At 46.0% G+C, this 12,618-nt stretch overlaps 1 protein-coding gene across 9 annotated transcripts in view; it reads left to right on the forward strand.

Moving 5' to 3' along the window:
- The window catches only part of TENM3 (teneurin transmembrane protein 3), a 670,243-nt gene that overhangs the window by 247,549 nt on the left and 410,076 nt on the right, over nt 1–12,618 (forward strand). For all 9 annotated transcript variants that reach the window (XM_070408131.1, XM_070408130.1, XM_070408129.1 and 6 more), the window contains exon 2: nt 2,997–3,302. In XM_070408131.1, the coding sequence (XP_070264232.1) occupies nt 3,071–3,302 (232 nt within the window). In that variant the 5' untranslated portion in view covers nt 2,997–3,070. The remainder of the gene's footprint in view (nt 1–2,996; nt 3,303–12,618) is intronic.

Genomic DNA, 12,618 nt, shown 5'->3' on the forward strand with positions numbered 1-12,618 from the left:
TTCTCTCACATTGATGTTTCTCTCTGTCTCTCCCTCTCTCTTCCACTCTCCCTAAAAATCAATGGGAAAATATCCTTGGGTAAGGATCAACAACAACAAAGCCAGAGAGTAAGTAGTTTAGACTTTGCAGGCCATCAGGTCTCTGCCTTAACTTCCTCGGCTGCAGTAACAAATTACCACAGACTTGGGGGCTTAGAGCCGTGGTCGGCAAACTGCAGCTCCTGAGCCACATGCAGCTCTTTGGCCCCTTGAGTGTGGCTCTTCCACAAAATACCACATGCAGGCGCACACATACAGTGCGATTGAAACTTCGTGGCCCATGCGCAGAAGTCGGTCTTTTGTGGAAGAGCCACACTCAAGGGGCCAAAGAGTCGCATGTGGCTAGTGAGCTATAGTTTGCCAACCACTGGCTTAGGAGTACCCTAATTAAGTTAATAACAATGTACCTACCTATATAGTTTAAGTTTTAAAAATTTGGCTCTCAAAAGAAATTTCAGTCGTTGTACTGTTGATATTTGGCTCTGTTGACTAATGAGTTTGCCGACCACTGGCTTAGAGCAACGGAAGTGTATTCTCTCAGCTCTAAAGGCAGAAGCATGAAATCCAGGTGGTGGCAGGGCCGTGCTCTCTCTGGAGTTCTTGGGAAGCATCTATTCCAGCCTCTCTCCCAGCTTCTGACAGTGCCGGCAGCCCTTGCATTTCTTGGCTTGTAGCTGCATCGCTCCAATCTCCGCCTCGGTCCTCACGTGGCCTGTTTCCCTGTTTGCGTGTATGTCCCTATATCCATACCTCCCTCTTCTGTCTCTCACTGGGTTCAGGACCCACCCTAATCCAGTATGACCTCAGCTTAACTTGATTATAACTTCCAAGACCATATTTCCAGAGAAAGTCACATGCACAGGTACTAGGGATTAAGACACCCACATGGTCTTTTTGGGAGACAGGATTCAATTTCCTACAGTCTCTGTTACAACCACTCAATTCTGTGGCACGGGCACAGCCAAGGACAATCCATAAAGAAACACACATGCTGTGTTCCGGTAAAATTTATTTACGGAAACAGCTGATTGGATGGCTTTGGCCGGCGGACTAGAGTTTACCAGTCAGTGCCTGGTGATCTAACTAACTGAAGCAAAACTGCAGTAAAAAAACATACACACAGACACCATAAAACACTTTTCCCTTGTTCCAATCAGTCCGTTTTAAAGTATAACAACGCATACATCAGTGTATATATAGAAACACTTACTTTAAAATAGATGGCAACTTGGGGCAAAAAAAAAAATGGAACTTTTATAATGATCTCAAATCCCAAAGCTCTGTTCCTAAAAATGCTTGAATTAGCGCTTTTTTTTCTTTCTGGTCAATTAAGAGCTTTTTGATGATCATTTAGTTTTGAGGGTCTACATGGACTTTCAGCCAATGAGATGCAGACTACTTTGGAGACAAGATTTGCGTTGAACTCAGACATATTTGCTCACTCTGTTAGAAAGCAGGTGCCTACGAACCCCACCGAACGTTCACTCCACGAGGGCAGGCACACTGTTTCAGCCAATGGTGGGTCCTCAGGGCATAGAAGAGACTGTAATAGTCACTCGATAAATACTTGTCTAAAGTAACTTGTTCGCTAGCATAAGAAGAGTGAATCCGTGTATTGTTGTCTTAATCCTAACGTATAAAAATAGTCTCCGTCACCATACCTTAAAATTATTGATAGTCTTAAACTGAAAGGAAAGCTAGACTAAGAGAAATCCAATTTCGATTAAGAGCGATGAGGAGAATTTGTAAAGAGACTAATGTGGGTCATAAATCAGAAGGAGTCCGTGGATAATATTCGTTTTTGAAGATCAGATTTATGCAATCGAAGGAAAAGGTGGAAGTCAAGATCCATTTCAACAACCGAGCTAAGAGGTTAGCAGCTACTCCCTCTGGCCCCACTCAAGCAACAGCAGAACAGTGAGGACCCCTGAGAGGCAGCCGGGCCCTGGTGGCTTGGGGAGGAAAGGGGGTTATTGGGTTGAAGAGGGCGCAGGAGGAGCAATGCTCTGGGAGGCTGTGAAGGTTCCAGCTCAGAGTCTGGCCGTCCTTACCGCTGGATGGAAGGCAGAGATTTGCATGTGAAAGGTGTAGGATGGTAAGGTTGCTCAGAAAGAATTAAGGCGCATGACAGCGGAGACATAAGCTGAGACCAGAGGGAGAAGCGGCTGTAGGACTCCACGCTGGAAGCACATTAAAGAACCCTGTGAGCCCGGCCGGTGTGGGTCAGTGATTGAGCTTTGACCTAGGAACCAGGAGGTCATGGTTTGATTTCCCATCAGGGCACATGTCCGGATTGTGGGCTCGATGCCCAGTGTGGGGCGTGCAGGAGGCAGCCGATCAATGATTCTCTTTCATTATTGATGTTTCTATCTCTCTCTCCCTCTCCCTTCCTCTCTGAAATCAATAAAAATATTTTTTTTATAAAGAAAAAGGAAGGGAAAGTACTTACAAATGAAGAAAATGCTACAAGGGAAAATGTTTCCATTGTGGAAAATGTAACAAGCATGCTGAGGCCAGGTGTAAGCTGCATTAGTGCTGCATTCAGCTTGTTTTTTGTATCCATGTGGAAATTCAGATATCGTAGCTTAAACAAGCGCCCGTAACTCACTAACAGAAAACGTGCCTCAACTCCTAATAATCAGGATAATTTACACTGATCCCACCAATGTTCACTTCTTGTTGAAAGCGAATTTTTAAAGTATATTTCTAATTGATTTGAGAGAGGGGGAGGGGGAGGGAACTAGAGAAACATCCAGGCAAGAGAACCGCTCCTAAGCTGCTCCTACACGCTCCCTACTGGGCATCCATTCCGCAACAGGCACCTGCCCTGAGCTGAATGGAACCAGTGGCCTGGAGATGCAGGGGAGGATGCTCAACCCACTGAGCTCACTGCCCGGGCGAGCCTGTGTCCTGATGAAGGGGACACTGACCGCCTGCCCCCCTTTTTCTCCTTCCAGAGAGCCGATGAGAGCCGCCCCCTGAGCCGCGCCCGCCGCCCCCAGGACCCATGTGCGCCCGGAAGGAATGAAGCATGGATGTGAAGGAGCGGAGGCCCTACTGCTCCCTGACCAAGGGCAGGCGCGAGAAGGAGCGGCGGCACACCAACTCCTCGGCCGACAACGAGGAGTGTAGGGTGCCCACGCAGAAGTCCTACAGCTCCAGCGAGACGCTCAAGGCCTTCGACCACGACTCCTCCCGGCTGCTCTACGGGAACAGAGTGAAGGACCTGGTTCACCGGGAAGCGGATGAGTACAGCAGACAAGGTAGGTGCCTGCCGGTCAGCAAGGCCTACGGGAGGGGGGTGGGGGGGACAGGAGGGAGGCTACTGGGCACCGGAGCGCTCACCTGTCCCCACTCACCATAACATGGTTGTATTCTGAGGTCGCAGTCCTATCCTCTGAAAACAATTTTTTTTAGATGGTCACATACTATTCCATATTATTGGTAGAAAACCACCTGCATGCATAGGGACCCCAGCTATAGGTAGCCACTCCACATTTTTAAAAATATATATATTTTTATTGATGTCAGAGAGAAAGGGAGAGGGAGAGAGAGATAGAAACACCAATGATGGGAGAGAATCATTGATCGGCTGCCTCCTGCACGCCCCCTACTGGGGATCAAGCCTGCAACCCAGGCCTGTGCCCTGATGGGAATCTAACCGTGACCTCCTGGTTCATAGGTCAATGCTCAACTTCTGAGCCATGTGTGTGCGAGGTCTGGGACTCTGGATGTGACCAGGTATTTGCGCATGAACTTGAAGCCAGGTCTCCAGGGCTGTCTCGCAGCCTCGCGAGGGTGCTCACGGACACGGCTTATGCAGTTAGCACTGGGGCAGGGGAGCAGGAGCTGCTGGGGAGGAAGCTGGCCTTTCCCTCATGAGAGAGGAGGAAGTCTCCTTCCGGTCATCTCCTGGCCCATCCCGCTCCGCTGGTGGGTCTGCGTTTGCACAAGGGCTCCACCGTCTCTCGCAGGCAACCTGGGATGCTGAGGTTGTGCTACATCCTCGTTTCCCACAGCACAGCCCACCACGGTCTGTTCAGTCGCACATGTTTGTTGAGCGTTTTTACGCTCTGTCCTCTGCCGGCATGTTCCGCCAGTGACTTCTGTGACTTTACTTCACAATCCGGAACCTACCGATGAATACGCTTTGAGACAGTAGCTCATTTTAAATTAGGCACAAGGGGTTATATTTTGTTTCTTCTAACACAGTCGTGAGTTGTGGGCAAGATTACTGCTAATAAAAATAAAATCCTCTTATACTGGTATTGCACAGTCAATTTACATAGAGCTTGGCATCCCTTCGCCAATTTAATCAGGAAAGGAAGAAACATAAACTTCAAAGATAAAGGATATTTTCATCCTTTTCCAATCACCTTACAGACACTGTGACTAACAGTTTGATATTGGGCAGGAACAAATGTAAGAAAAAGTAATAATGCAATAAATCATTCAAAAGTTTGAAAATTCCCCATGCATTATGGGAAGAGCCATCCTAACTAGACTGAAATGCTGTTCGCTCGCCCAAACCCGTTTACATCAAAGCAGACTCATTTGATTTGCTAAAGAGTGGATTTTTTTTCTCCCCAAAAGCATGCCTTCATTACAGGTGTTAATTTCAGGGAAGGGGGCAAAACAGCTTAAGATTTTTCATCCAGCTTTTAGGGGAAGATATAGAACATATATTAGAGATACGTGATCTTGTTAAGTGGGGTTTAATGCATTGTATACTGCATTATAATTCTAAACCCAACTTTCTTTTCTTCCGTATTATCTACACAGCCAATATAGACCATCCGGGTACATTTTTCACCGATTTAAAAAATAGCCGGCAGTTGTAGAAATGCGTGCAATCGGAACCAGTGTAAATTCCTGCTTTTTGTAACAAAAACAGCTGTTCAGTGCCCTCCTGGGAAATACCGCACTGTGGGAGGCGATTAGAAGGGAAAAGGCCTAAGAGGCGGGCTGTGCTGGGAGGCGCATCTCCACCCCACGCGAGCAGGCCCCGTGGCAGAGCGGGGATGGTTGCGGGTGAGAAACAGTGAGCCGACGTGTTCACTTCCCGGGCAGAGCCAATCCCACGCAGAGCCCGTTGTGGATGGCATGGCGATGCCGCCTGTGGAAACCCTGGGACTTAGTTCTTAGGGACCCGATAGCACCATCGCTCAGCTCCTCCCGAGCCGTGGACGAGAGAATGAAAAGGGACAGGAGAGACAGCGAGCCAGACTCCTGTGGGGGTGGAGGCTGCTGGCGGGAGCAGTGAGTGGAGTCATGATTAGAGGTTTCAGAGCAGAGGTCAAAGGCGAAGGCACAGGTCCCCTAAACGTACGTGTTCATAAATCAGAGAGTATCAAACACACACAGGGCCCGGCCTGCGTGGCTCAGTGGTTGAGCATCCACCTGGGAACCAGGAGGTCATGGTTCAATTCCCGTTCAAGGGCACATGCCTGGGTTGTGGGCTCCATTCCCAGTGTGCGGCGTGCAGGAGGCAGCTGACCTGTGATTCTCTCTCATCACTGATGTTTCTATCTCTCTCTCCCTCTCCCTTCCTCTCTGAAATCAATAAACATATATTTTATTTAAAAAAGGAAAAGAAAACATTAAACACACACACACACACACACACACACACACACGGACTGTGCTGCTATGTGGAGCTCCCGTGCCCTGACCCCTCAGTGGGCAGATACACAGGCGTGGGCACTGCCATTCCCCCCTCGGGCCACCTCTGAGGAAGACCATGGTGGGTAGTGTCCTCCTGTCACAGAGTGAGCTGTTGGGGCGCGGGGAGGCCCGTGGTGGTGCTGTGGCCGAGCTGGGACTGGAACCCAGGCCCTCTGTCCCTAGCGTGCAGGCTTCTGACCTCGGTGCACTCGCCAAGACCGGGAACAGGTCGTTGCGTATCCTAAGTACCCATTGGTTTGTCAGTGTCAGTCCATTTTGGGGTTTTTTTAGTTTTTAAATCTTTATTGTTGAAACTATTGCATATGTCCCCTTTCTTCCCCCACTGACCCCTTCTGGCCTGCCCCTGCCCCCCCCACCCGTGCCCTTGGCCTTCACCACCCTATTGTCTGTGCCCGTGTGCAATCCTGCATACAAGTTCTTTGGTTGATCTCTTCCCACCCTCCCGCCTTCCCCCGCCTTCCCTCTGTGGTTCAGCAGTCTGCTCCATGCTTCCATGTTCTGACGGTGGGCTGGAGGGGGTGAGGGCACTGAGGCATATTTAGGAAATAGAGCTGATATGGGTCCCTGAGACTGAGGCAGGAGGAGGGTGGCCATACCTTTTCTTACTGGGCTTTGCTACGGGGCAGGTTTGTGGCAGGAACAGTGGACGGAAAGTCGGCTCTCGGGGTCTGTTTTTCTCGCGCCAGCATCATGGCAAATCCTCCTAGACTCTCATTTTCTTTGAACCTGACAAATGTCAGTGTTTCCTCCCTGACAGGGATGCTGTGGGATTAATTATTTAATTGACAAAATGTGCTTCCTGCCACTGCTCCTGACATCAGACACATAATAAAAATGAAAGATTAAAAATGTTAATAGTAGCCAAGGACCGTTGAAACAGTTCCAAAGAGTCTTGCTGATTGAGCCTGTCCACGGAGTGTCAGTCCTGAACCCACGTGTCCCGTGCCTGACGAGGGAGAGGCAGCGTCTGCTGCGGGAGGGTGCAGTGGGGACCCCGTTAATGCGCGTACAAGGATTCCAATCCAGAAATTCGATGCTTTATATGTTTATTCAACAATTTTATGCTCTATTATCAAATTTGATTTTAATCATTTTTATGGCTTTCCTCACCGGCCGGTGACTATTGTTAAGTCCAGGTTATCCTCTTTTTTTTTTTTAAGATTTTTAAAAAATATTTTTTATTGATTTCAGAGATGAAGTGAGAGGGAGAGAGAGATAGGAACATCAATGATGAGAGAATCATTGATTGGCTGCCTCCTGCACGCCCCCTACTGTGGATGGAGCCTGCTACCTGGGCATGTCTCTTTGATAGGAATCGAACCCGGGACCCGTCAGTCTGCAGGCCAATGCTCTATCCACTGAGCCAAACTGGCTGGGGCCCAGGTTATCTTTAGATCCTGGGAAGCCGGGATGATTTCATTTGCACAGTAATGTGTGACTTGACTGGATCTCACAGATCTTTCTCTTTAAATGTCCTCATGTGGTTTATTGGGCAATGGAAACAGTTCTCTTTAGCAGCTGGGGAGCTCTCTGTAGGTGTGATGGGGTGAGGCGACAAAGGCTTGTTTTGCATTCTTGGATGCTATTTTCTTTGATTCCCCCTTGAAGAGAATTTATCCTGTCAGGCCTGAGACACATTTCTTCGGAAACAGCTGCATGAGATCGGCCCACACTTTTGGAGCAATGATCAAATGAAAGACCTTTCTTTCTCTCTCTCTCTCTCTCTCTCTCTCTCTCTCTCTCTCCCCCCCCCCCCCCCCCCCCCCCATTACACTGCCTGTAGTGTTTTTGACCAAACGTGAATGTTTATCCACTCCAGTCAGAATGTTGGCCATGACGGTGACTTTGAAGAGGGGCTGTCTGGAATAAGGACACGTGATCCATAGAACCATAAGTCCGAGTAGAATACCTCTGAGCCGTCTTAACCCAACATGTTCACCAGTTAGAATTTGGTGTTGGGGTTATGAATTCCAGAATTTCAAACTGAAAAGTTCAGCATTTATTCTTACATCTATAGAATGGCCATGGGGAGGAGGGTTACATTTAAAACACAAGTAGCATTACGTCTCCATTTATACACACCTGAGAGCAAAATAGAAAATAAATTAGCAAGGTCGGAAGGGCGAGGGGAAGGCAGATGGGCAAGGGCAGGCGCTCACTGATGTTGGAGGGGGCTCACCCCAGGCTTCTCTCCTCCTTCCTCCTGTTGCCTTGGGATTTGTCTGTCTCCTGCTGCGCACCATTGGCCCTTCCGGCTGCCCCAGCTCTTACAAACCAGCCTCTGCTTCTCAGCTCATGATGTGGCTGGTCCAAGGCCAGTTCAAGTGTAGACCCCACCCTGATTTCTCAATGTGGTGCCTCCCCGGTGGGCTGCATCCTGGCTCCGTCCGTCTCTCCTGTAAGTGTTTCAGGTGCTTGACCTTCCCCTGGCCAAGGACGACCCTCTCCCTCGAATGAAAAGGGCATTAGAGGAGCAGGCTGCATTTGCCTGCAAATATCCAGGACCCCGGCATGATGGTGGCTGGAATGACGCCGCACCCACCATCCCTCAGCCAGCACCTCCCTCCTGTGAGCTGAGCCCTGATCAGGGGCGTAAGGAGACCTAGAACTCACTAGGGGCCTGAAGGACAAAGCCGATGCAGGTGCTTTTCCCCAGGTGAGAGCCCAGGATGAGGAGGAGACCTAGGGTGGGGATCAGGAAGGACGCTGTGGCTTTGTGGGTCTGAGAGGGGCTCCCTGCCTCCCCATGGGCCTGAGGAGCTGGTTTCCTCATTCCCTCAGGAGCTGGGGGAGCCTAAGCAGACGCAGTTTCTCCACTCAGATCTGTGGCAGTCCAACAAGGGAACTGGGGAGTGGAAAGGTGTCCCTAGAGTCTCACGGGACTTCCTACAGTGTCATAAGGCACCCAGGAAAGCCTGGCCTGCTTCATGGCACCCTGCACACAGGACGGGTGGGGTGGGGGGGATACAAAAAACATCAGGAAGCGCCCAAGGGAAAGGAGCAATGGAGATGGGAGAGGAAATGAGAACCAAAATTAAAATTATATAAGAGAATGGGGAAAAAAAGGAACAACAAAACCAACAATAACAGCTAAATGCTAGGGAGAAAGCTGCTATTTACAAACCAAAAAGATGTAATAGATTCATTGAATTAGTTGAAGGTGAGAGGGTGGTCAATAGTTTGAAATTTGAAATTCAAATCAATAGTTTGGAAGATGAAGGAGAAGAAATAACTCAAAAGGGAAAAATACATTTCCAGGTAAAATTAAGAAGGAAACACACACACACACACACACACACACACACACACACACCCCTGAGCACATCCTAGAAAAATTATTTAACTTCATGGATAAAGTTATTTTACAAAATCCAGAGAGAAAAGAAAATGTTGCTTTTCTTGTTAGTTACAAAAGAAACACAAATGAGATGGGTGAGTTTCTCCTCTGCAACAGTGGAAGCTGGAAGACAATGGGATAACATCTACCACCCTACAGAGGGATCCTACAGAGAGAGAAGGTACCATCCATCTCCCAGAGGAAGTGCAAGGTATTTCAGAGCAAAGATTCAGAGACTGTATCACCAATGGATACCATCTGAGGAAGCACTGAAGAAGTGATCCCACCGGAATCAGATACTCTGCTATGAAAAGGAGGGGAAACAGTGATTTACAAACTAAAATGTTATAGGGGGGTGGGGCAGATGTAGGCTTCCTGTTGTTCGTATGGAAAATAATGCAATAATTAATCATTATTACAAGAATAACCTGTTTTGCGTGTTCACCACTGTAAGCCTGCCTTTGCCCCACCCTACCTGCCTTGGAATCCCAATGATGACGGAGCAACTAAAAATTCTTAAGAAGCACCAGGAGGGGAAACACAAAAGCAGGCGACAACTAAGACTACTGCCCCGTCTCAGCACCATCCTGCAGGTGGAGGAAAGTGGGAGGGAAGGTGTTCCAAAGTCAGAGCTGAAAAGGGAGGGGGGGGGGGGGTACGGAATGGAGCCCAAGTGCAGGGAAATAATTGCTACCTTGCACTCGTGTAATAATGAAAAACATGTATTTGAATATGAATGTCAGGAAAAGGCAGGTAATCATTACTAGAATTTTTTAAAAAGAAAAAAAAAGCACAATAGACCTAGCTAATTAGCAGGAGGAAAAGGGAGTGAGTAGCAATCCGATCAATTTAGCAACAACAGCTCCAAGGAAAGAAAGGAAACCTGTAGGATCATGAATCACCATGAAACGAGACGGAAGGAGTCAAATGTAGATGAACGTGAAATGAAAATGTGCTGGATTTTTTTTACCAAAACTGTTCAGTCTGTTTATAAAAGCTATTGGTATTCGTAAGAAGCAGACATAATGATAAGAAATAGTGGAGAATAATGGGCTGGTTTCCGGTGCACAATCCTGTAACACATCCCCTGAACAGTGTATTGTGTGCCCATCATCCAACGTCAGTCTTCTTCCATCTCCATTCAGCCCCCCTCTATCTCTTCTCCCTGCTCCCACCCTTTCCCTCTGCTAACCACCATGCTCTTGTCTGTGTCTATGAGGATTGCGGGTTTTTGTTTGTTTCTTGCTTAACCTCTTCACCTTTTCTACCCAGCCCCCAACCACCCTCCCCTCCGACAGCTGTCAGTCTGTTCTCTGCCTCTATGAGTCTGTTTCTGTTTTGTTTGTTAGTTTATTTTGTTCAGGAGATTCCACATATAAGTGAAATCATACGGTATATGTCTTCTCTGATTGGCTTATTTCAGCTAGCATAATGTTCTCCAGGACCATCCATGCTGTCACAAAATCTTTTTTTTTTTTTTTTTTTTTTTTTTTTAAATATACCCCATTAATTTTTTACAGAGAGGAAGGGAGAGAGAGATAGAGAGCTAGAAACATCGATGAGAGAGAAACATCGACCAGCTGCCTCCTGCACATCTCCCACTGGGGATGTGCCCGCAACCCAGGCACATGCCCTTGACCGGAATCGAACCCGGGACCTTTCAGTCCGCAGGCCGACGCTCTATCCACTGAGCCAAACCGGTTTCGGCTGTCACAAAATCTTATTAACCAATGTCACACCCAATAAATTCAATTTTAAGAAGTTTAATAAAAAACAAATGAAAAAAGAAAAAATTAAAAGAATAATGAGATGGATATAAAGATATATTAAGTAAATACAAACAAAAAGAAAGCAGGAATAGCAATTTTAATATGAGGAAAAGTAGAATTTATAAATAAAAACACAAAACAGGACAAAGAGGAACAGTGAGGAAGTGATCAAAGACAGAAGGATGAACAGTCTTAAATTGCAAACATTAAACAATATAGCTAACTCAATACAGTAAAAGCTATTTTTTTAAAATGGTGTTAAAATACATTTGTTGTGGGATACTTTGGTCTACTTCTTTCAAAATCAGATAAATCTCAGAGGCAAAAATAAGAGTAATTAGACACTATTAATAAAAATTCAGCAAAGATACAAATTCAGAAATTGATAACAGTCAGATAGAAGTGACACTATTTCTTATATATCTATGGAATATCTATAGAAACCAATGTGCATTTAACCACAAAAAGAAACATTAAAATATCAGAAAAAATAGACACTTCATAAATCAAAATATTTGTTCATATTAATTTAGTAGAGTTAGAAATAGATGACAAAAAAATAAACAAAGCCCCTCCCCCTGGATTATGACACTCTTAGACCCTGCTAAAGAACGGTAGAAAGCAATGAAATAAAAACCCTTATTCCAAAATGTATAAGGAGTCAGTGAAAGCCGTAATCAGAGGGAAAATATCTTGTTAAATAACATATTTAAAGACTGAAGACCAACAAAAAAATTTACCATACATCTTAAGACATGAGTAAAATATCAGAAAAATAAACCCAAGGAAATGGAAAGTGGTAGATATTCAAGATAAAGCTAAAATTAAAAGCAAACATAAAAGCTGATTCGTTCAAAAGACTAAGGAAATAGAAAGCCCCTCGTGATTCCTATGAAAGAATAAGGAGAAAGTAAGGTGAGACGCTCAAGACATTGTAACAACGACAAGGGCCTATTCTTACAACACATTTTAAAGCTCTAGAGGAATTTATCTTTTTTCTTAGCAAAATGTAATTAACCCAAAATTATTCCAAAACATGGAGACAGCTTGCCAAAATCAGTTACCTCAGAAGAGATTAAAAAGGCCATTAAAAGGGGGCACGGTTGAAAAGGAAAAACTAGATTCCTGGGTCCCTAGGAGAATTTTATTTAACCTTCAAAGCACAACTAAGTGCAATGTCCAAAAAGCTATTCAACACAACACACACCCAGAAAAACGGAAAGCACTCAAGTGCACATGATGAAGTTGACATGCCCTTCCTTGTAAAACTTGATTAAAACAGTACATAAAAGAAGCTACCTAGACCAAATTATCTTCTCCATAGATGTGTAAAATCCTAAATAAACATCTATAATAATAAAAGTGTAATATGCTAATTAGACTGGAAGACCTTCCGGACGAAGGCGGGGCTGGGAGAGCCGAGGCAAGCCGCTGCAGCTGCAGTGGCCAAGCCCCTTGCACGAATTTTGTGCATAGGGCCTCTAGTTTGCATATAAGAATCTAGCAATGTGTAAAAGGAGCAATAGGCTAGACCAAATTAATAACCAAGTTGTCACTAACCCTTGATGATAAAGCAAGTTTTTTTTCCAATGTTAGGAAATCTATAATAAAAGCATAATATGCTAATTACACCGGATGTCCTTCTGGATGACCTTCCGGACAAACCCGGTCTGCTAGGGAAGCCTGGGTCCCAGGTGCCTGCAAGCAGCCCAAGGAAGGCCTACTCTTGCACGAATTTTGTGCACCAGGCCTCTAGTTAGATTAATAAATCAAAGGAGAAAAATGTGA

The sequence above is a fragment of the Myotis yumanensis genome, unplaced genomic scaffold, assembly GCF_028538775.1.
Source record: "Myotis yumanensis isolate MYYU_CA2020_CCGP unplaced genomic scaffold, mMyoYum1.0.hap1 SCAF_3, whole genome shotgun sequence".
Lineage (NCBI taxonomy): Eukaryota > Metazoa > Chordata > Mammalia > Chiroptera > Vespertilionidae > Myotis > Myotis yumanensis.